The sequence below is a fragment of the Strongylocentrotus purpuratus genome, unplaced genomic scaffold, assembly GCF_000002235.5.
Source record: "Strongylocentrotus purpuratus isolate Spur 01 unplaced genomic scaffold, Spur_5.0 spur5_scaffold_16, whole genome shotgun sequence".
Classification (NCBI taxonomy): domain Eukaryota; kingdom Metazoa; phylum Echinodermata; class Echinoidea; order Camarodonta; family Strongylocentrotidae; genus Strongylocentrotus; species Strongylocentrotus purpuratus.
Window position 1 is genome coordinate 34,676,811 of NW_022145601.1, and position 25,029 is coordinate 34,701,839.

The 25,029-nt window shown below is 37.0% G+C and overlaps 3 protein-coding genes across 3 annotated transcripts in view; all 3 read left to right on the forward strand.

Annotated features, from left to right (window-relative positions):
- Positions 1-3,832, forward strand: part of LOC115924757 (cell wall protein DAN4-like) — a 4,999-nt gene extending 1,167 nt beyond the window's left edge. Inside the window, exons 2-6 of the mRNA XM_030987570.1 lie at positions 1-168; positions 679-882; positions 1,275-3,128; positions 3,352-3,522; positions 3,825-3,832. The exon at positions 1-168 is cut by the window's left edge and continues 18 nt beyond it. Of these exons, the coding sequence (XP_030843430.1) occupies positions 1-168; positions 679-882; positions 1,275-3,128; positions 3,352-3,522; positions 3,825-3,832 (2,405 nt within the window). The remainder of the gene's footprint in view (positions 169-678; positions 883-1,274; positions 3,129-3,351; positions 3,523-3,824) is intronic.
- A 150-nt stretch (positions 3,833-3,982) lies between these two features.
- On the forward strand, positions 3,983-7,884 carry LOC115924653. The gene is made up of 5 exons (XM_030987348.1): positions 3,983-4,104; positions 4,851-5,076; positions 5,378-5,452; positions 6,524-6,705; positions 7,270-7,884. The coding sequence occupies exons 1-5, from the start codon at positions 3,994-3,996 to the stop codon at positions 7,597-7,599; spliced, it is 924 nt and encodes a 307-aa protein (XP_030843208.1). The 5' UTR covers positions 3,983-3,993; the 3' UTR covers positions 7,600-7,884.
- A 3,170-nt stretch (positions 7,885-11,054) lies between these two features.
- On the forward strand, positions 11,055-23,671 carry LOC100889428 (mucin-3A). The gene is made up of 11 exons (XM_011672977.2): positions 11,055-11,237; positions 12,169-12,343; positions 13,676-13,852; positions 15,150-15,338; positions 16,110-17,576; positions 18,378-18,491; positions 18,905-19,032; positions 20,214-20,427; positions 21,233-21,379; positions 22,470-22,654; positions 23,219-23,671. Exons 2-11 carry the CDS (start codon positions 12,271-12,273, stop codon positions 23,420-23,422), a joined length of 2,898 nt encoding a protein of 965 aa, XP_011671279.2. The 5' UTR covers positions 11,055-11,237; positions 12,169-12,270; the 3' UTR covers positions 23,423-23,671.
- The last annotated feature ends 1,358 nt before the right edge of the window (positions 23,672-25,029 follow it).

Genomic DNA, 25,029 nt, shown 5'->3' on the forward strand with positions numbered 1-25,029 from the left:
TGTCGGATGAGTCCCAAGTCATTGTTACTCCTGACCAAAGTGTTTACAGCGATTGGTCCTATGTTCAACTATCATGTAATGACGGCTATACCGAAGGAGGGTCTGTCTACAGCTATTGCTATCCCGACACCGGCTGGAATCCTGATCCTTCCCTCTTCTTTTGCTATGGTAAGGATCACTTTCTGTATGTTGCTCCTAAACGAACATCATTTTTTGAATTATTTACTTTTGTTTATTCACATGGCAGTGGAAATGATCATGAAATTGAATTTTGAATAAACTGGATAAAATATGATGCTGTTCCAGATGCATTATCACGGATCCCGACTATGCAAACAGTGCTATATTACTCATCAGTTATTCTACATTCGTATGATTATAATCTTTACAAACTTTTTTTATCGGGGTTGTTTTTGTAAGCCTGTCTAACATTTTGATAACATTTACCACTCTTTCTTCATCTAACGCTCTCTCTGTCTCTCTCTGTCTTTGTCCTTTCTCTTCTCTATCTCCCCCTCCTTTCTCTCTTTCTCTCTCTCTCTCTCTCTCTCTCTCTTTCTCTCTCTCTCTCTCTCTCTCTCCCTTTCCCTCTGTCTCGTTCACCCTCTCTCCCTCATCCCTCTCTCTCTTTCCTTCTCTCTCTCTCTCTCTCTCCCTCTATCACTGTATCTATCTCAGCTGGTTGTACAGCCCCAAACCTAACCTCTGACACGATCCAATACCCGTATGGTGCTTCATATGCTGCTACACAAGACTCGTATATGCACAATGACGTCATCGTATACACATGCGCTGAAGGGTTAGATGGGACTCTTGTAGGCCCTGATCAGGCGACATGTATTGACGGCTCCTGGGAACCATTCTTAGAACCTTATTGTACAGGTAATTCATCTTATTATGATCTTTTAAGTTAATGCAATAGACAATCCTCGCGGCAAGAATTGACTTGATATGAAGTCCTTTACACTATTTTGACATCAATTTGATATCATCACATATTATTTTTAGATAAAGTTATTGACTTGATATTGGCGGGGGTACACTCAGCAATCATTTATATGTAATTAAATTCATTAAGCATTTTTCTACGTCTTTTTTCTTATGTACCAAGATGTTTCGAATTGAAAGTGTCATCTTTGAATTTGTTATTGTTTTTATTTTTATAAAACAATACCTCTTTCTCCTCTCCAACTTTCACTTTTTGCTGTTGTTTTTTGTTTTCCTTTCTTTCTTTGTTTACCTTGGTTTCATGTGTATGATTACCCCTTTTGCAGATTACACGACAGACTCTCCAAACAACGATACATCCGCTTCGTCTCCGACTCCTTCAGGATCAACAAGCAATACTCCAGAAACATCTGGATCGACTTCTCCTACAGATCCTACACAAACTACAACAATGTCACCAACAGTTACACATACTAATATCCTTACTGCAGCCACAGAGGATTCATCTACAGAATTTCCAACCCAGACCGCCACTGGACCTTCTACACTGACCACAGATCCACTGGACGTGACAACATTCCGTTTAACCACAACCAAAGAAAAATCAGACCATCCTACAACATCATCGGATGAAGGGTTCCCCTCAACAGATTTGCCTACTACCGGGATGACTACTTTGGTCACCGAAACGACACAATATCTAGAAGATGTCACTGGGGATGTCGCAATAACTACACCTGATCCGGTAACATCCAGTGTTACCTCGCAAGAATATTCTACACTGACAATGAGTTCAGACCGTATTTCCACTGAAACAGAAACGATGGTAACCAATCAATTCACTTCCATGTCCAGTATACCACAGTCACACCCACAGCGGACAACAGACTTAGGGAATTTTACAACTGAAACAAACAATTTAGATTTGACAGATATGGTAACTGATCTCATATCTACAAACTTGGTTACAGAAACACAAACAGAAACCGATGGAGTTATAACCACTGAAGATATCTTAACAGATATCACCACGGCCTCGACGAATAGAGTGACTACTGTCGCGACTGAGCTTGTTTCAAAACCAGACATTGACATAACTCAAATTACAGAAGAATTGGCTACCTCTAATACTGTTAATACCACTCAGATATTCGATGTCACGCAAGATACGTCTTCATTAATAACAAGTGCCACAGAGACTGTGGAAACCGAAGCAGGAACGACCTTCCAGACGGTTACAGATGGTGACATGACAACACAGATCCAACAGTCACTTCCGACAAATACGGAGCCTGATTATGAGTATATCACAACCACCGGCAATGAGGTCAATGGCACAACAGTTATATTTGGCACAGAGGCAATAACGCCATTTCCTTCGGATACAACTACTGGTGTAGAGTCTAGCACTGAAGGAACTGTGACTGATGGTAAAGATGTTTTCTCGTCGAAAAACCCTATCCCCACCACTGAGAATGCATTAACAACAGATTTAGTAACTCCCCCATACACAACAACAGGGTATCAGGTATCCCCGGAAGAAAATCCGGATTCATCTACGAGTATCACCCACACAACAGATGCTGACGATTTGTTAACTACTGTTACATCTGTCACAGACGAGGATTATCAGACCACAAATCTAGACACCACTGATGGAGCAGAGAGCACAGTCTCTTCCGAATTAACTTCATATTCTACTAAATACACGGCTTCAAACAACCAGACAACAGATATCCCCGCATCCACTATGGTGACGATGGGTGATACAACCGGTGTAACGGACAGAGAGGTGACAACTCTCCCAGATGCATCTACAACAAATGTAACAAGTACCAAAGGGGAACAAAGTACAGAATGGCTAGTTTCTGATACGTCCACTGACAGCTCTATCATATTCACGTCACTGATGTATACAGCGACTGATCAGGCCACAGTGGATTTGACTGATACGTATCTGCCAGGTACGACAATTGAAACGCCTACATCAACTGCAGGAGAAGGAGCAACTTCGCTTCTAACAGAAATTACGTCACAGAGGGGTTTTACAACGTCGCCAAAGACAACGATTCATGAGAAAGCTTCGACTATTAAACCAACAGAGGCCAGGAAAACTGAACCATCTAAGACTACCCAGTATTATTCTTCTGATCCACCGGCTTCTGTTAGTACTGATGCAGGTATGTTATTGTCCTTGGATGTTTCCTCAGATTTAATTATATCCCAATACTTATTGATACTACAACTTCAGATAAAATTACATGCATTGTTCATGATCATATTGATTTAGTATCCACTCAAAAGATTACAGTATATCAATTCCTACGTTTTAGAGTCATTGTTTTTTTACTTCTATTCTTCCACACTTTTAAAATGATCGTTCTTTACTGTCTTGAACTACAGGGCTTGAAACAACTGCTACGACATATTCACCGCAAGACACTACCACGCATAGTACCACGATTCCTGGGAAAGTTACGACAGATAAACCAACCGAGCCCCGGAAAACTGAGCCAGCAAAGACATCCCTCCATCACACTTCAGTTACAACGTCTGCGGCTACCTCTATTATGGGTATGTTTAACATATCTTTTTTTAATCGACGTATGGCTTCTTGCAACATGTACAGTTACATAAAAATGGTTAAAGAGCAAATTAATTTTTCATATTATCCTTCGTTTTATGGAGGCGTCGTAAGGGAGACGTTTAAACGATTTACTGAGGATGTGGAGCTGAATGGGTTAAGCTTCGGCATGTCACTAATGTCATCATCATCATCCCCATCATCGTCATTGTCATCATCATCAACGGTATACGGAAGTGAGCGGCGATCACGATGAAAACTCCCTCTCGTTCAATCGAATGATAGCGCGAAGATCTCTGATGAATGAAGTTAACCCCATTCCGACTAAACCTAGTTCTTCTTAGGGCTGTACCAATTATGTGTTTGTTTATTTGTTTGTTGGTGGGACAGTACTCTTAATTTTGTATTCTTTCTATCTCCCTTCTTCTCCTTTCTCTTATGCAGGCACATTATCTTTTCTGATGGCTTATGAGATTATTGAAATAGATGGAAACGAAGCGAACTTCACCGATGAGCTGACAGACCCTCAAAGCAACCTGTATCAAGAACTCGAAGCTAAAGTTTGTACAGTGGTATGTGTTCTCGGGGAAAAGGCGCTGTAAATTGTCATGATTATTATTATTATTATTATTATTATTATTATTATTATTATTATTATTATTATTATTATTATTATTATTATTATTATTATTATTATGATTATTATTATTGTTATTATTAGTGTTATTATTATTATAATCATGGTCATAAATATTATTATTCTCAAGTACGAAATGTTGGCATCAAAATACACGAGGCACAGAGTTTACTAAAGAATTACGAATAAATACTTTCCACTCTTTTCTTTTAAGAGATGATATTCAAATAGTATGTAATTGGAGTTTTGCCCAACCATATTTAAGTGGGATGACTGCATCTCTATGTCTGTTGAAAATTCTCACGGTGTGATAATAACCAAACATGCAATATTTTGTTGGTTATCCTTTAACACCATTTACAAGATATTGAAAATGATAAATTGATATGATTGATATTTACTTTCGTTCAAGGTTCATATTCACCACCCCATATAGAAGTTGGTGGATAGATGGCGCTCTGTAACTAATTGACCCGGAATGAGCATGTTTTGAAAAAAGATGTGATATTGGATAGCTTCCATATGTTCGCAGCTTTGTTTTAAACAAACAAACAAACAAAAACAAACATAGTTAAATGTGTTTTTTCAAATCTGTTTTGCAATATTAACGCTGATTATTGATATCTTGCTTACTAGCTCATTCATAATTCTCTTTCGAATTTACCGTAAAACAATTACTAGGCTGTTGGTGTATATGGAGACTTGGCTGGATACTCGGGATGCACTGTGTATAACTTCACATCAGGAAGTATCATTGCATGGTTCTACACAGACTTCTTAGCATCGTCTGACGTCACAGAAGCAACTCTTTTGAACGAAACCCTGATCAAACTGGAGAATGGGAACGGTAGCCTGGGCGCCAATGGTACCGTGTTTACCATCGATAAGAATACCATTTCCATTACAGGTTAGAAATATACAGTATTACAACAGTCCACACTTGTTACAGTACAAGACTTGCGTTTTACGTCTCCTTTTTTTCCCAAATTAACATGACATTATAAAGTAAATGTAAATAAACATTAACATTTGTGACTTTTTCGTTTGTAAATCGATGCGGTTAAATCACTGTTTTAATTTCATTCAACGACCTCATAATAAGTGGCTTTTATTCTGAAAACTTCTTCCAAACATTCTTATTCTTGTTTCAGCCATAAACTTGATTGACTCATTTGCTTTTCTTTTCTCGGTTTGTTTTTCCTTTGCAGAAATAAATGTTATTACAACTAAAGCACAGACTTCTAATCGCGTAGATGTTACTACGGCTACACCTAAAGAACCAGGTAAACATGTGCTATTTTATATTAGAGAAAGAGAGAGGGGTGGGTGGTGGAGGTACCAACATTATTATTTCAGAGAGATGTTAAATATAAAAACAAAAAATTACTAGAGACTATTAAAGTAAGAGAATAATTATTGTACACTGCCAGCTGTCGTTCTGCCCCACGTCTTTGCCTATCCAATACACGTTGGGTTTATAGCCTAAAAGATGGTATTATAGAATAAAATTCAAATTCAACTTCGAATTCAAATTCAAGTTTATTAATACAAATCCACAAGGTCTGATTATCATCAGACACGAACAATAATACATTAGTACAAAATACATACATTATTGGGACACATTACCTACGTTAGGTCAGAATACAACTAAGATATCAAGTACATGTAAATTAAAAGGTAATCTAAAAGTAATACAATCAGTATATTACTAGGCCTTGTGAAGTAATTTCTATCAACTACAGGAGGATGGTTTAACAGATATGGGGGGGGGCAACATCGACATTATGTATTCCGTCTCCCGGACAACGTAGACATGGTAGAAGCTGCCCACAAATATATCGGGCCAGAATGATGACTTTCTCCGGATTATTGTAGTCCATGTATATAAGAACTTATAGTGTCACTGATGATTATATATAATAAACAAATATATAAGAAAAACTCCAAGTGCGGAGGTGGTCCCGAATTGAAGGGGGTTAGTTGGTATGGGTGAGGTAGGTCAACATGTCCATGATTCACGAGAAGCATAGTGTATGTAGCGGCTTAATCTAATTTTTATTCAAGATGCAATTGGGGCGTCTTAGTTGCCTATGCTTCTCCGCTATGTGGTTACTTGCTCCCTCTATATAGAAAACAATGCCTAATCGGTGACCATTGGTCCCCCATGATCCTCTTTTGCTTATGATCATTGAGAGCTGAGTTGATGAGATAGCCACCTGTCAGTGACCTCCCTATATGTGGTCTAATCCCTCCTAGCCAAACTAGTACAGATGGGCTTTAAGATCCGTTTTGGTATGTTTGTTAGCCCTATACTCTTCATCCCGATTTATTTTATCTGTTCTTCTCGCTAGATAACAAATGGCAGATCGTTGCTTACAGTATGATCGGAGCGGTGGCCTTTCTCATTCTCGTCGTCCTCGTCATGGTCTGTTGTGGTGATCGTATCACGAGATCATGTAGAACCAACGATAAGCTGGTCGTATCGGTCAATGGTAACCCAGTCATGATGAGTGATGGCGTAGTCGCTGAAGAGGTAAATATAATAAAATCTTGTGGGAGATTAAAGGCATTTATTTAGGATTGCCTAAACTTTCATCATGGCGGGTCTTTATAGGTGTTGGTAAGCACCTAGGTAAAGGTGCTTTTTAACAATTTAAAGGTAGATAAAAGATGCTTACTAATACCTTGAATAGACATGCTGGCTCGAAAGGTAATTGGCAAACACCTCAAGAGAGTTAATAGGTCAGAAAAAGAGCTTCAGTGTACAAACACTTCAAAGAAGCTGCTGGTTTGAAGTAGTGCTAACTAACACTTAGAGTGCCGATGGTACAAAAGAGACTTACGAGGCCATAAAGGAGCCAATAGTATTATGAAGCTCGTGAACACATTGGTCTAACCTTTACGTTTACGGTTTCCTTTGTGTTCACATCTTTAGACTCTCACCTGTAATATTATCATAATAAAGCTAGTCAAACCGCTCTGGCTCGGTTAATGTTCTGCATGTATTCTTCCATTTTTGCTCGAGGGTGTCTGGAAGCGGTAGACATGACAGTATTATTAAAAACTTCTTTGTTTTCTCTCTATTTTATTGCTCTAGGGTATCTCACCGTGGCAGACGTACAAGTCGCACGCATTTACTTTCTTCCCCGGTGCCTGGGCGATCTCTGAGGACGGTCGAAATCATCCTCCCGAGATGGAAATGGACGAGAGGACTACTATCGAGGGCCAAGTACACGACGTCGATGACGACTTCGATGACGATTATACCGATGATGAAGATACTGTGTTTGACGATACTCGCTTTCCACCTCCACCGCCGGCGATGATGACGTCATCAAATGATGATTTCGAGTTGCCCTTATATCTAGACAATGTTGATCATGAGTTTGGGATAGATAATGTGACTTATAATGTGGTGTCGAATTGATTACTCCAAAACATAATATGACAGGGTTTTTAACTCCAAGGTTTCATCCCATAAACAAAGCAAAATATATATGATATATCGATAGTTTATCATTAGTATTATTTTGTTGTTGTTGTTGTTTTTATTTCCGTATAATAAAATCAGATACAAATACATATAAAATAATCATACAGAGAAAAAGGGACCGTATACGGCTGGTAGCCCATATTCAGCTGCAACTATAATTGTTGCTGCTGGTCTTCCATGGGGCCAGTTTACAATATGCAAAATATACATAATATTAAAAATTAACAAAGTAAATAATTACAAAGTATCAGTCGAAAATATAATACAAATACTTAAAGGAAAAGAAGAACAGGAAAAAAGTATTATTTTGAATTAGAATATAAATGTTTTAAAGAGCTGGAAAGCAATTTCACTCACAAAGTGCACCATTTAGTTTGTTATCTCCTTCCGATCGCTTTCAAAGCATAACAAATCATATCATATCAATAATGATAATAAATAACAAAATCGGTTGCTCAATACCTCAGTTACTTCATATTTTGAGGTATTTAAAGAAAGATATATATAAAAAGATTTTTTTTTAAAGTAATCTCAGGTCTAGAATAATATATATAGGCTCGTCGAGAGATATAAGGGAGAGAGGGTGAAGGAGGTAGAGGGAGAGGGAAAGTGAGAGAGAGAGAGAGAGAGAGAGAGAGAAAGTAGGAATTATGTTTCTAACCTCTTTTCATGAAGTGATTGTGATATGATAGTTTGTTCTTGAAAGATAAAGTTCACATCTTCTCATTCTAAAGAGTCATAGAGATCTCAAAAGATATGAACTCTATTTATCAAGAATTAATTATCTTCGTATAATCACTTCATGAAACGAGGAACAAAACTCATTCCAACTTTATGAGCTACAGATTATTTACTGTTTATACTTTGTTATTAATATTTTCGATACGATTGATATGCATATATTATAGACTTGGATAATTGATGTAAATTTGTATTACCTACGATGTACATACTAGTTTGTTTGTTTTAGTTTCTTACTTTGCAAGTTAAATTTGTTTGCTTTTATATCTGTTATTTCGAAGTGTTTATAATCTATTTTTACATGAGCTGCAATCGGTGCTGTTGTCAGCTACATGTGAGTTATAATCCGACCGAAAGGTCAATATCAACTCAGGCATGGTTTCGGGCACAGCGTGTATGGTTTCCGTCTGTGTAGTATTTATAAGCAAATAAAACCAAGAACGTATATTTAAGAACGAAAGATTCTTCCTCGTGAGGTTTGGGAATTATCAAAAAATATTTAAAATTTATATATCGTTTGATATTTCTAAATATTTTTCATAATTAATAAATAATAATGATTTACTAATAAGAAAAAGATAGTCTAAACATATTTGTGGCTTACACCCAGTAAATAAGATCGATTGATCGATCTGTAATTGAAAAACAAGTCAGAAAAAATCTTGGAACCAGCAGGATTTGAACCTGCCATCTCCTGCTTGCCGGGCAGCGACTCTACCACCAGGCTATGGTGTAAGCTACAAATATGTTTAAACTATTGAACATTTCTCCCAGGAAGCATTACATTTATATAAGAAAAAGATGTTTTCTACAAATTTATTTTAAAGCTTCTTTTGTTTTGCACTCATCAGATATATATATATATATAATTTTTATGTTTATATTGTTTTAATTTATAATGATTTGTTTGTATATCGTTTGATGTGTTTTTAAAGAGAGGTGAAATAAAATTGAATACTTGAATACTTGAGATAAATCGCAGGAATGAACAAATAACCGAAATTAAAGATCGGATATATGTTGTTTTTTTATCATTCTTGTGATTTATTCTGATGAGTTTGACGAGTTAAAGACCAAAAGCTTTATTATGTCTGCATCCATTGCTATTCCTCGATGTTGAAGTACCAAACAATTATACATTTTATTTTGTCAAACATAAGTTTAAACATCAATACAATTTAGAACAGCAGAAACAGTCTCCTGTGCTCATTGTCTTTAATGTTCTGTATGTGCCCATCAATCGCGGATGAGCTTTATCCTCCACTGACACCATACACATACCAATGGAATGTGTGCCCCTGGCAATCGTGGTGCGCCCCCTACCATGATCGTGAACTTTATACCAGACGAAGTAACACCTTGATCCCGGAGCAGAAGAGTGCATCCCTTTAACATTATGACTTACTTCACATTAAAACAGTCATCAAAGGAGTCGAAATGCACGCTATGAATTATTAGAATGTTGACCATGTTAATTATTCCGAAATCCTAAGTACGTGTGTTATTTCTACATGGTATCATGTTACCAATCATCAGAATAATATCTTCTCTTCTTATGATCTTCGTTTTCCGTCCTACCATATCAACTATAACTCACATGAATGTACTTATAATTCAGACAGTCATGGACGGACTGTAAATGAACCCTTTTAAAACGTTACATAGTCAGAATGTTGCCCATGATAATTAACCTCATTATAGAGTAATTCTGATTGACAGCTTGCATTGCCTAATTGGTCATTATGATATCATGTGATAACATACTAAGCAATGGCTTCGTAAACCCATCACTCCAATTAAAATCCTGAAACATTTTTAATCATGTTGGCATTCTCGAAATCATGCAAGCACATTACAGGACATGCCTAGCCTACGTAGTGTGTTATGCTACAATATTATTGCACAGGCGGAACCGGGGAAAGGGAATAGCTGCCCCTCTTTATTGATTAAAAACAAATTACAAAAATTCTCTTTTTAAACATCTACTTTGTTAAACTAGAAAACTAAGTTGTAAAAGTCATCATTTAATCTTCAACCCCAGTCAGACAAGGTCTACATGGAGGCGCTCTCCTGCGTTCATAAATAATGTTAATGGTAACATGTTTATTTCTCATATGCGTATTTGCTTGAATTGTTAGTGTCTGAGAATGTGATTTTATGTTTTCCTGTAATTTGAAATTAATTTGTTTGAAGTTGTTGAACGTAGAAATAAAATTCAATCAAACAAAACAAGCAAACTAAAATAAAACAAACATTATTTTCATTTGACCCAGACAAAAATGAGGTCATTCATGTCACATGTATTAATAAAAACCAAATATTTTGATAAATATAATATAGTTTGGCGGTATTGTAATATTTCCCTTGTGTATTTGTTAAAGAGGTTTATTCACTTACGCCCAACCCGAATACCTACCCCGACCATTAAACACTCTTTGATCGTTCCACTATTGAATAGAACTACTATTTCATCTTAATAAAACAATCTATGTTTGCGATATGGGTGGAAACACTTGAGATTGAACGCTGTCGATGGTCTACATACACACCGAGAGGCAATAGAGAGACATCGCAAACGGTTTGCTTTCTTGAACTAATATTGACTTTCACTGAGTAATCCGTCATTTTTCTCTTTGCTCGCCTATTTCCATCACTGTGAAACCATAACTCATTACAGGATATGAAGGAAAAATACAATTTAGATTACGAACTTTTGAGAATAGTTGTATCTTCATTGACACATCCGAGAGGAGATATTACCACTTCGTCTGTGATTGCTGGTAATTAACGAAAGCTCGCTCCATCTCATTTTATATTCATTTTCCTGCTCTGTAAGTATCCATTTGTTCTCAAGTTAGCAGGAATTTGTTTATATTTTGTATCGTATTCATTGATTATTATCTTAAGTTATTAAACTACATTTTAAACGGTAAGACATGTTTTATGGAGAAAAAGATTTTATGAGTTTTGATCGGCAGTTATTGTGTTTTTAAAGACATTTGGATGTCTCTAGTGAACGATCATTTACGTAGATTGGGTTTTTATCTCTTTACTCCGTGTATTTATACGATGATTTTTGTTTCTTCTTTCTTTCCATTTCGATAATGTATTGCAACTTATCAGCCCCGTAAATAAAACATTCAGATCTGACATTATTTTTATGTTATTTGACATTAATAATAACAATAATAATTTAAATATGCTGCGCAATTTCCATGTATATTTTCAAATACGCTTTACAATTATGTCGTTAACAGAAGAGGTGAGTTTTGAGATATGTTTAAAAGGTATTGAGAGATTGCTGGTTGTGAAGAAAACAGGGTAGGTTATTCCAAAGTTTGGGAGCAGCAGTTATGAATGCTCTGTCACCTAGTGTGGGTAGCATCTTTGGTCAGAGACGGGTGGTCTCCGGTTGCTATACGGTGCCCAAATACTTCAATCCTATAAACACTAAGAACACCAGTCGCGCTATATAATGATTAATCTCTTCATTCATGTTTGATTTGAAGCATTCAAACAGAGCACGCAAATTAAGTAATCTTTTGTAAACTGTCTTTAAAATAAAAATGAACTACTTGATCTTAAAGGTAAACATGAACGTGACACTATGCTACTGTTTGCTGTTTCCTTGATTATTGCCCCTTTTTATTTAATGTTTGTATTTTTTTTCTTCCATCTCTCCTTCTATGTTTCTCTCCGTACGATCTTTACCCATTCTTCCCTCAACCCACTTTCGTCTTCATATACCCCTTTCCACCTCAGGAGTAAGAAGAACAGAGTTATTTTCATCGTACAAAACCAATTAAGGTCAAACCTCTTCTATCATTACCGTTACTTGGCTGATTGGTTTGCCTTCAGAACGATATGGCGAACTTCTGGCAGATCATCTATATCTTTGGAATCATTATCTTACAACAGACATCATCAGTCTATACAGGTAATATTAAGTTTTGTTTCCATTCTTTGGGGGTAATATTCCTAAGTAGTATGTAACGCAGTAGAGTATATTTATTTGATAGCTGCGCAATGTATATAGACATATTATTATAATCATCATCATTATTATTATTATTATTATTATTATTATTAGTAGTAGTAGTAGTAGTAGTAGTAAAAGTAGTAGTAGTAGTAGTAGTAGTAGTAGTAGTAGTACTGGTAGTAGTGGTAGTAGTAGTAGTAGTAGTAGTAGTAGTAGTAGTAGTAGTAGTAGTAGTAGTGTAGTAGAAGTAGTAGTAGTAGTTTTATTAGTAGTAGTATTATTAGTATTAGTAATATTATCATAATTCTTCCATCAATATCTCAGCTTGATCTATGCTGACTTGATCTCATTAGTTATACTGAGGGCAAGCTGCAACTCGTAGCCTTAGGCCCCAAGTACTTGTCCTAAAAGTATCGCGGTACTAGCAGAGTTTCGTACCGAATGTTATCATCATTATCAATATTGATATTATTATTGATATCATTAATGTTATTATTATCATCTTTTTCATTGTTATTATAAACAATAGTAGCATTATTAGTATTATTATCATCTTCTTCATTGTTATTATAAACAATAGTAGCATTATTATTATTATTATCAGTATTATTATTTTTGTATTACTATTGTTATTAATATTATTATTATTATTATTATTATCATCTGTATTAGTATATTTAATTTCATAGTATTGCACGTATGCCATTTTTAAAGTTACGCACTTTTATGTTGTTTATCCCATGTATATTTCAACTATTCAGAGTAGGTTCTGCTGATGAAAGCATTTCATTTTATTGCACATTATTGGGTAATTAAGCTACACACATAGTTAATTCATAGCATCATATTTTTTCTTTCTTCGCATTACCCTAAAATTAAGTAAAAGTGAATGACGAAACATTTTTTTTTATCCACACACAAATGTTGCCTTTTAGTTTTAGTATATACATGTACTATTATTTTACCCCAAAAAAAGAATCCCGCAGTATGTTTAATCTAGGCTCTGAGTTGTTTACTTTATCAATATCAATACAATACAAAATAGATTAGTACAAGTTTTGAAAGGACAATAATATTGTGATTGTGTTTACGAAAAAAATAACCTTATATATAATGGATATTCGTAGTGGTAATAAAAGTAGTAATTTTAGTCTAGGGACAACAGCCGTCGTCTAGTAGTAAAAATAATATAGAGTATTTTGTTCTTAAATAGAATTAGCAATATGATTACGTAATAATAGAATTGTTATTGATATCAATCATCACAATAACCCCTTTTTCCCAACACAGTATGCCCGAGACCAACTGGAGACGAATATGCAAATACTATTTTTATACCTTCTATGGATGTATATGAAGAGTCCTCTTTTGTCGAGGTGACATGTCAACCGGGATACACAGGAGAGGGATCACCCTCAAGCTATTGTAGTAACGGGGACTGGTTACCACCGCCTTCAATATGCTATAGTAAGTGTTTTTAACATTTCCTATATGCTCCGTATTATTGCTTTTCGTTTGCACACTCTAAAAATAGAGTGCAAAATTTTGCTGTGCAAAATCGCTGTTTAAAAAAGTTGGGTAAAGTATTACCCAACCTTGTGCTAAACACGAAGTCCCTCTGAAATTTAATTACACTTGCCATATCAAAATTCGACCTAGCGCATTTCCTGGGTAAGAAAGTAACGATGCAGATTAGTATTTTAACCACGCGTTGGGTAAACACAAGTTTTGACACCTAAACGTTATGACACAACTGATGTTACAAACTATGATTTAAGCGCTAGCGTGGTCGGTCGTTCCGAATCAGCTGCATGTTCATCGACTACGTAATCGTGTTCAAGATCAACAGAAGATGGACGACTTTGTTCGAAATAGACTACGACCATGCACTTGTTTCTTTCCGCAGCATTTATTTGCATGAATGCATGTAAATCTTCTCAACATGAACATGAAATTCCACATAATTCTGGACAACAAATTGTGTAACACATATAACATGCACCTTTCCAGCCAACTCCTCGGACAAATTTTCTATTTCACCAAAATCTGTGTAAATTTAAAAAGGTTGGGTTAAAATTTTACCCAACTTTTGGATAAAAAATTACACAACAACAAAGTAAACGAGTACCCAGGATGAGTTGGGTAAGAATTACCCAACGCTGTGTCAAAAAGGGAACATGGTTGTCGTTGGGTAAAATTTTACCTTTTACATTGGGTCAAATATATTGCACATCAGTTGGGTAAAATATGAAACATTTGCTGGGTAAATATTTACCCAAACACCCCTGTGTCAAATTTTACCCAACAAACATGCATGTTCCCTTTTTACTCTCGTAAAGTGTAAAATTTTACCCAATATTGGGTATCTTTTTTTTAGAGTGTATATGCATTCCCTCCTCCAACTTTTTCTACTCATATTAGTCCTTCTTTCTCTCTCTTTTTTTTTCTTCTCTCTCTCTCTCTCTCTCTATTTCTCTCTCCCTCTCTGTCTCTCCCTCACCCTACCATCTGTTTGTGTTTTTGATTCCTCTTTTGTAATCTTGTTTTGTGTGTGATAGTTGCGTATCTCTGGAAGCCGGATATTGTTGTTATGTCTCGAATGTTTGGTTTTGTACATGCAACCGTGTTTCCTTATACATATTACTTTATATTGTTCATGACACAAATTCTGTCATCTTATGTCTTGCTCATCACTTTGTAAACTCTGATCAACATTGCGAGCTCAATAACATAATCCTGATGATAATTGTGTCGTTTTCCAAAGGTGACTGTGAGCGACCGGGGGTTTATGATGACGTCACATACAGCCCGAATGAAGATAGTTACACACACGGCTCTCTTGTGACGTATGAATGTGTGGATGCAATGAGTGATCTATTAGGTGATGGTCAATCGGTTTGTGAGAATGGAGTCTGGAATCCAACACCAACCGTAGCTAATCCATCCTGCTCTGGTAAGAAATAATACATTTAAATATAAGTGAATAGTTTTGATGTTTAGATATTTATTCACTTTCACCAGCGCAGTCTAGTATAATAAAATAAAAACGGAAAAAATTAGTCTTCGATAGAGATCTGCATTCCCTGTATCTCATTCATTTTAAACACTTATAAGTGCTTCGAGGTAATACTATTCTATTCATCAATCACGTTACGATCGAGTCGACTACACTACTCTGTTACTGCATCCTCCACAGCGCCATATAAGACGAAAGCCTGACAATGCTTCCATCAGCCCAAACTAAAGCTTACCGCAACCAACGAGCCCCACCCCCTTACTCAGTGTTATTTAGGGTACGCGCTTGCATGTTCCCTCCCTTTGAAAGCACTCCGATGTGCAAAGTCAATACGGGCCTGATTTTTGTGTATTACGGGCCGGACTTTGTTGCGTAAAAAGTACCCCTTTACCGGAGATATTGGGAACATGAATGTGGTCCCTCCGAGTGGGGGTAGGGGGGGGGGGGGGTTACGACAGCAATCTGGGGCAATTCTTAACTGAATGTGAAATTTAAAAAAAACAATGCTATCTTATTGATTGTTAATTCTCAATGAAAACACCTTTTACCCTGGTCCTGTAATTTAACAAGTTGGGGAATTCATCAACACTGAAATTCCCAACGAAATTATGATTATGAACTCGACCATAGTAGAGACATTCATGGCTAAACACCCCCCCCCCCCCCTCTCCCTCTCTCTCTCTCTCTCTGCTTCTTGAATTCCTGCAGGAATCCGGACAGTTCCACCAACGACTCGGCCACAGACGTCAGCTACAACATCAGGATTCACCACAAGCAACCAACTGCCAACTGACGCAACAACTCAATCAGAAGGCACAACAGATACTAAGATGACCACCGTCACACCTCTTGAAAAAACAGAAGGAGTTCCAACTGGTTCCATCTCACCGGAAAGTCCTACCACGGGTGAATCTCTAACTCAAACATATACACCCCTCACTACAGAAGTTTCAGCCTCTTTCTCACCAACTTCTGTGAGTGATCGTATAACGGTCTCTGGAGAAATTACTACAATGTCTGGACAAACAGATGATGATAGAACTGTTTCTGATTCCACTGAGCTACCTGACAGGAGTACTGTATCTGATGACTTTACAGATCAAACTAAAAGCATTACCACCTCTGAAGCTACAGATCTAACGGAAGTAAGTACTGTCTCTGAGGCTACGGATCAAACTGAACTTAGCACTGTTACTGATTCCCAGGATCAAACCGATAGTAGTACCGTTGCCGATAATACGGACGGTAATACCGTCTCTGAGATTACAGATACAACCGAAGGTAGGACTGTTTCTAAGGCTACTGAACAAACTGAAAGTAGCACTCTTACTGATGGTACGGAGGCAACTCATGTCAGCACCGTGACTGGTGCTACGGAGCCAAATGAGGACTCTCAGACAACAGGAGCTACTTCCAGAATGCAAACAGGGAATACAAACACCCAAGGAACAGATCAACCCACAAATGAACCATCCCCATCTGAGTCCGTCACAGGCAGCTTAGAGACAGAATTTCCAAGAATATCCACAGCAACACATACAGAGGAAACCCAGAATCCTACCACAGTAACAGCTACATTGGAGTCTGAGCACACAACACCTGAACAATTAAGCGATGTGACAACTGATTCTTCTGACACAAGTAGCACATTGAGGCCAATTACAGACTTGAATTCTCAGGCTACGAATGATATTCAAACAACAACTCAAGACCAAACAGACATGACCGCTTTATCAACAGACGATGCATCAGCAGAAACAACCGCGAGTTCCCACGCTACCATGACGACACTGCCATCAGGGTCTCAGGGTATGACTTCTTCTGCATTAGGCACCGGCCCTCTAGAGTCTGACCCAACAATGATATCTACAGAAAGGTTCTCATCACAACATACAGATGATGCCATTACCAGCCGTCAGACTGAAGCGCCCTCTATGACCACACAAGCAATATCCAACATGAGCACAGACGAGATGGAAACCGTTCCGGCAGGAACGTCTGATGAAACAACTCATGAGCCAACTGAAGGTGTGACTTCTTTAACGGACATGGTGGACGGTACTACTGCGGAAGATCTCACAACCATCTCAACCGATGCTTCGACCAATCCAAGAACAACCAGTAGGCCAAAGACAACTGCAAAGGAAGAAATGACCACCATTCAGACAACTCCACGTAAGTTAGAAATTAATTTCTGATGATCAGACTGTTGCTCCGGCAACACTTAAGAGCACAACAATACTCTATGTCGCCACCAAGTCACAGGCTGAGAGTAAGAGTTGCTATTTGGTTTTAGGTAGGATTTATGGTTTAGGTTTGGAATACTATAGGTTATAGACCATGGATTAATTGTTACTAGGACAGTGTGTCTTCTTCTTACGTATTATGTTTAGCAGCTAGAGTGTCAGACCAGGGTCGGAGATCCATAAAAGGAGTCATCGCATGCAAGATGTAGCACCCTGATGCCTCCTGTGTGTCTCTTTGTTTTAAAGAATATACCCATTTCGGGATGGTTGAAGTTATCACAAATAATTACCCAATATATCATATAAAACATTGCATGGTCCTATTGTTAGATTTTGTATAAACACTTCAATGGAAAACATCATGGTCCTGGTTTCAAATTAGTAGCCACATTCCTCATACATCGAAATACCTGGTTGGAATCCTGAAGTATGACAGACATAAGGGAATCAAATGTTGATATCTTGGAAATAACTATTGAGTCTCAATGTATATACTTCTTTGACAAGCGCCAGTGTCCTCTGGTAAAACATTAATCTACATTTGCCACTCTCCACCCAGTTGTACTGGTACGAATGGATGTTGTGAGCAATGAAATCGGTAGCCTAATACGAAAACGGCGGAATTGTTATTCGAGCGCATTTATTAACTCTCGTGGTGGATTTGAGAGCTTTGAAAATATTTCGTAATATCATCCTTATCATTGTTGGCATGATTTATTCATTTCATTAGCTGTCGAGGACCTATGCAATGGTCAGTGTGATGAGACCAGAGAGATCTGCGTAGAAACAAGCTGTGAATGTCGGGAGGGCTTTCAGAGACCTTACGAAGAATCAACATGTGAACGTAAGTATCGAATTTGGAACGGCATTTTAAATTTGTTTGTTTGTTTTTTTGTTGCTTTAGTTTTAGCGCTGTCCTCCAGTCTAAATAAAATTATGAACGTTTTGTTTTCTTTCTAAAGTAACAAAGGAAATACTTGAAAAGGAAGAAAAATCTGTAAAGAACAAAATTATTGGTTAACTTCTGTTGGAATAGTTGGTGTCATAAATTTCCCAAAATAGAGAGAAAAACGACACATTTCCATCTTAAAATAGAAATCATGTCTAGGAATATAGGGGGTATGCAATTTAAAGAGAGAACAAAATAATTCGCAAACAACATCAAATTAATGTTACAGCCAACATAAACGTAAGGGTTTGAAAGGGCAAATGTTTTCCTTCTTTATTTCATCTTTTTCATTTTGTTTTATATTTCAGCGACAACATTCTATAGCATAAGCATGACGATACTGGAGATTGATGGTGTTACCGCTATTTTAACAAGCGATCTTCGCACGACTGGAAGTAACGCTTTTAATGCCTTACAGTTAACTATTTGCACATCGGTAAGCATACAAAGGTTATTACTTCAATTCTCAAGTAGTTCGTTAAATATGAAGTACAAATATAGAATATAAGAATTAGAATTCCCCCAGCTTACGTGTGATCTGACACTCCCTGTGCCTGTATGGCTACATCCCCCCCCCCCTCTCTCTCTCCCTCTCTCTCACACACACTCACTCTCTCTATCTCTCTCTCTCTCTCTCTCTCTGAGTACACATAGTATTTAGCAACATCCATGAAGTCAAAATTGATAATAATGTTTAAATGGCATAAAAATACAGAAATAAAAATAATTTATTGATTGCAAATCACACCAACATACATGGTGTCGGGCCTACTAACCTTGATTTCCTTATCTTTCTATGCTCATTACTCAGTCCTATACATTTTCTACCAAAATCGTTTGGCACGTATCACTGTCAGTTTTGTTGAATTATGTGAGAATTTCTTTCTATCATTATCAGAACTCCAGCTTGTCGTTTAATGGCGTGCCAGGACTACCAGTGGTAGGATTTCCCGCTGGGGTGGAACCCGTTTTACCATGCCCGCCCCCCTCCCTCGTTATTCTACCTCTTCTCCTATGAACAATTAATTGCTCACTCCCATGCACCGCCAACTAATCCTTTAGAGAAATACCTTAATGAACTACTTCTTAGGAGTATTCTACAGACTTTGAGCAGTGTTTCTTGAGTCTTGTTCGGGTGTATTCTTCCTTCCTAATTTTCTTCTCATTCGTTCACTTCCGTATTTATCTTTCACCTTCTTATTATTCTTCACCTTCTTCCCCCTCCTTCCAATCATCTTCCCCTCCTCCTCATATCTCTCCTCACTTTATCATTTTTTCATTCTTCATTTCCTTACCCAAGATGTCCATTTTATTATAGTTCCTCTTCTTTCACAATTTCCTATTAAATTAATCTCTGCTCCATTGAATTTTATATTTTCTTACTTTTTACTACTTCTAATGCGAATTATGTTAGTTTCATATTGTTTTTACCTTTGGTTGTGAGCTTCGGTGATTTTCATTATTTTTATTTCCGTGTATTACATTTTTATTCTGTTCAGGACCATGATGTAAAACAGAATTTGTATCTCCAATGTTTTTATCTGATTCTTGTTATCCTGATTAAATATATTTTAATAAATAAAACAAAATATGATCACTACTGTTTTTACATTCCAGGTAACTACGCTGCTGGACGGTGTCTTTAATGGTTTTAAGACATGCTCCATCACTGGGTTTACTGCAGGAAGTATCATCGCTGATATCAAATTGGGCTTTACAAATACAACAGGAGTTGACGTGGCAGCTATACTCGACGCTGTAATGACGAGCGAACTCTATCAAACAACTAACTCAAATTTCACTATCAATCCAAGCGAAACTTCTGTTACCCGTAAGTGTATGCCTATTTTCACGAAGGCCATCCTGAAATATATATTCCTTGCTACGCCTATCTTCTGTAAACAAATTACCCACATTATTAGCCGTAGTATGCATGGAAAATGTGACAATTAATGAATGATATTCCATATATTCCATATGAGCTCACTTGTAGGATACGCAATGCGGATTGGAGGTGGCCGTTTTATAATGAGGATAATAATAAACAGCCTGGGGAATTTAAGGAAAATATTTACCCTATTACATTGCCTGCCCCTCTTAAATCACCTTCCTTTTAATATATATCCGTTCCTTCTCTCTTTCTCTTTCTCTTTCTCTCTTCTCCCTTCTCTGTCTCCTTTTCTCACCCCCTCATCTCTTCCTTTTTATAACTTTTATTTTAGATAGCTTCGGCTGAACTTTGGAACAAACTACCTTTGTCAAAAACTGTCAGACTGTTAACCGATTCGAAACTTGTCTTCAGACACATTTATTCAAAATTGCTTTTGATGATTAACTTAATACTCTGTTCACATCGATGTATATTTCATATTTATTGTAAATTGTAGGTTTATTTGTCTTTTCTTTTTGTTTAGTTTAATATGTAATTGTTTATCATTGTATTTTGTTTGTTATAGCGCTTTGAATAGAGGCTTCGGTGGTAAGCGCTTTATAAGCACCGTTTTTATTATTATTATTTATCCCCTTCCATCTCTGTGACCTGCTATATATGCTTCTGGTATGAATGTACAATGCATGATATCACTGAACTAATTAAAGCATGTTTTCTTTCCTTTTCCCGTCATGATGATGTGCAGCTACTGATGAATGTGAATTAGGTCTTGATGATTGTTCCTCTCGTGCTGATTGTAAAGACCTCGCTGAGAACTCTTTCACATGTAAATGCTGGGACGGTTATGCGGACTATTCGCCTGACGGTTATGATGGAAGAAACTGTGCAGCATGTGAGCAAAACTTTCCTTTCAATTTGTTTGCATAATAATTAAGTTTATCTTAATATATTCTGTTTCGAACATTATGTTTAGAGACTATGTGGACGGCCTTTCGTTTGTCTTCTGTTGTTTTTCTTTCTTGAAGGATCATAATAAGAGCGTATAGGTTTAAATAAGTGCATCTTATGTTTTTTCTGAATAAAAAAAGCATCATTGCTATGAGTTTAGGCCATTAAAAAAAATATACATGTAATTTAGCGTCCCCGCCTGCTTCCTTTTTGGGGGCCGCCTCCTTTTTGTTCCTTTTTTTTAATTTAATTTTTTTTAATGATTAAAAAAAATAAAAGAAAACAAACATGAAAAACACTGCTAAAATGGATCTATTTCTGATGTTTTAACAAAAATTAAAAAAATTCCGGCAGCCATCTTGAAAAATAGTCCGACTGTCAGGGAAAATGTACCGAGCGACCATTTTGAGCGGCCATTTTGATAGGAAAAAAAGAAAAAAAAGGGCCTCCTCCTTCCTATTTTTCAAAAAAAGCAGGAAGCTAAACATGTATTTTTGTTTTTAATTTGGCCTTAGTTTGTGAAAATCATAACATATTATAAAGCTTTCATCACTGAAACCCTCATTTTCTTAATAATGTCACCCCCCCCCCCCTCACCCCCTTTCTTTCTTTTTCTCTGTCTGTTCCTGTCTCTCTCTCTCTCTCTCTCTCTCTCTCTCTCTCTCTCTCTCTCTCTCTCTCTCTCTCTCTCTCTCTCTCTCTCTCTCTCTCTCTCTCTCTCTCTCTCTCTCTCTCTCTCTCTCTCTCTCTCTCTCTCTCTCTCTCTCTCTCTCTCTCTCTCTCTCTCTCTCTCTCTCTCTCTCTCTCTCTCTCTCTCTCTCTCTCTCTCTCTCTCTCTCTCTCTCTCTCTCTCTCTCTCTCTCTCTCTCTCTCTCTCTCTCTCCCTCTTTCTCTCTCTCTCTTTCTCTCTCTCTCTCTCTCTCATATTATGTTCGTATCATATTCATATTTGTATCTCCTCTTTGTTCTCTTGTTCTATCAACCTCTTCACATTGTTAACCTTCTTGCGTCTCTCACTCTCCAATCTACTGCAGATAACTGGAAGTTAATAGCCATCGTTGTTGGATCGTGCGCGGGCGCCTTACTCCTGGCGTCCTGTGTGATGATAGTTTGTGGAGGCAACATCATCAAGAGATGTACTGAAAGGCCAAAGGTCATTACCAGTGGAACAAAACCAGCCCCGAAGCACGACGTAGGTGTCACAACCGATGACACACAGGTGAATATGCATAACAATACACATGGCATAAGATAGTTAAAATTCGAAATTCATCTCGTTATTCGGCGATCAATACGCTAAATTATAAATACTAAGTTTGATTACTTATATACGATATTAGTTTAGTTCCAGTGCTTAAACAAACTTTCCGATTTAACAGGATCTGTCATGCATCAGAGTATGTAATATTTTGTTAAATGATTTTTGTTTATCATTTTTTGTTTGTTATCAGTCTTCGTTGCTAGAACATTTTACATAACACTATATTCATGTTACCATATTGATTGTAATTTTTTCAATAGTAAACCAATAAAACGTTCGTCCTATCGCTCTCCCTCTCTCTCTCTCTCTCTCTCTCTCTCTCTCCCCCCCCCCCCCCCCCCCCTCTCTCTCTCTCTCTCTCTCTCTCTCTCTCTATCCCTTCCTCCCTTTCTCTCTCTTTCCCTTTGTATTTTACTTTTCCCCACTTTCTCTTTCTCTACCAATGGACCTATGCTCTATCCCTCTCCTCTACCCACTCCCTCTGTCCTTCTAACCCCTCTCTTATTCATCTCTAAACTATAGGACATCATACCTTGGCATCACCGTGAGAAAGACGAGCAGATCTTCTATGCGCATCACGTGGATGGTCAGGAAGCTCGACGTCTGAACACGGCTCGTAGTGTCCGAGGAAGCGAAACGTACGACAACGGCGAGTCGTACGACCTTGACGACTACAGGTCATCTAAAACTGACCAAGAAGATAGATATGTTCCTATTGTCATGTAGAATCAGACAATGATGCAATGAAGCCTATCAGAGTTATGTTAATTTGTCACAAGTGACCCGGAGATGGTGTAGTATAGTATCCACAATGTAGTAGTATAACAACATTCCTTGATTACCCCCACGCAGATAAACCTGATTATCACTGGAAGCGCACATTTTATTGCTGACAAAATAACGATAAGAGATATAATCATAAAAAGATATTAATAAAACACAAAAATATTAGGCAGAATTTTCTACTGTTTATGATATTTTTATATACAAATGACACATTTTGTTTAGCTTACATTATTTTATTTTTTTAGCATACAGTCAAAGGAAAGTCCACCCTGATCTTAAGTTGGTTTTAATAGCAGCAAGAAATGAGAGGAACAGGTCAGTGAAAGGTTGACCAAACTCCGAATAAAAGTAAGAAGATGCGGGTGGATGCCACGCGCCTTCTAAATTTTTACTAAAAATGTAATTTATTGGCTCAAATTTTGAAAGAGTATAATAAAATCATGAATTTTATTTAATAGCCCGAATATGCATAATCTGAGAAAGACCTTTCAATCAATATAGTTTTCAATATAAGCGTGAAGTAATATACCTGTTTAATACATTTTGAATGTTGGATATTTCATATATTATGTAAGGCGCAATGAAACATAAAAGTGTGATTCACTCAGAATATGGGGTTATACAAGTTAATCTTATTTCAAAGTGTTTTTCCATTTCATAAATCCGTATACTTAAATTCTTTTTCTTGATCAAACATATCGAATATGTTGTTATGCCATACACAGAAAAGGAATGATCAAATAATGTGATGGATAAGTCATTTTGTTTTCCCAAATAAATTGATGTCTTTTACAGATACAATTCCGACATATTAGCAGTATCAGCTAGTCAATTGGCCAAAAACTAAAAAGGCACACAGCCCCTGGGACACAATATAAAAAGAAGATTATACAGTCAAACCTGCTTTACTGACCACCTGTCTACAAGGACCACCTTTTTTGTCTCCCTTTGAAATGGTTTCTCAATGAAACATGCACTAATGGAACCTGTCTACAAAGACTACCTGTCTACAAGACTACTCTTTGTGTTGCCCTAGTTGGGCGGTCGCTGTAGACAGGTTTGATTACAGTTAGAACTCTTCCCTATGTGCTTGTTGGTCCTAAAGTTTGTGGTGGATGCGACCACAAGGGTCATTACCTTGGTAGCATACGAAGAACATTATTATTTTAGAAAATGTAATATATTTGCTACGTTAAGTTAAAACACATTGTGTAAATGTGTAAAAAAAAAAATGATAAAGACAACAAAAAAGCAACAAAAAAAAAACCGAAACCAATTTTTAAAAAATAGTGAAGGGAAATTGAAAAAAATTATGTTCCCAACATGTATTCGGAGGATTCAACAGAGAGGGAGAGAGAAGTGAATATGTTCACGATTTAACGACCATGCATATTCAGGTTTTCCCGTCCATTTTTAACACTTTTTTCATACTTCGTACCGAAACTTGCTTATCTTGCGCATCTCATAATCTATTTAGGTTTTAATTTTTTTGTTTAATTTTGTCCAATTATTGTTACCATTTTCCATCCAATTTCGTCAAAGTCAAA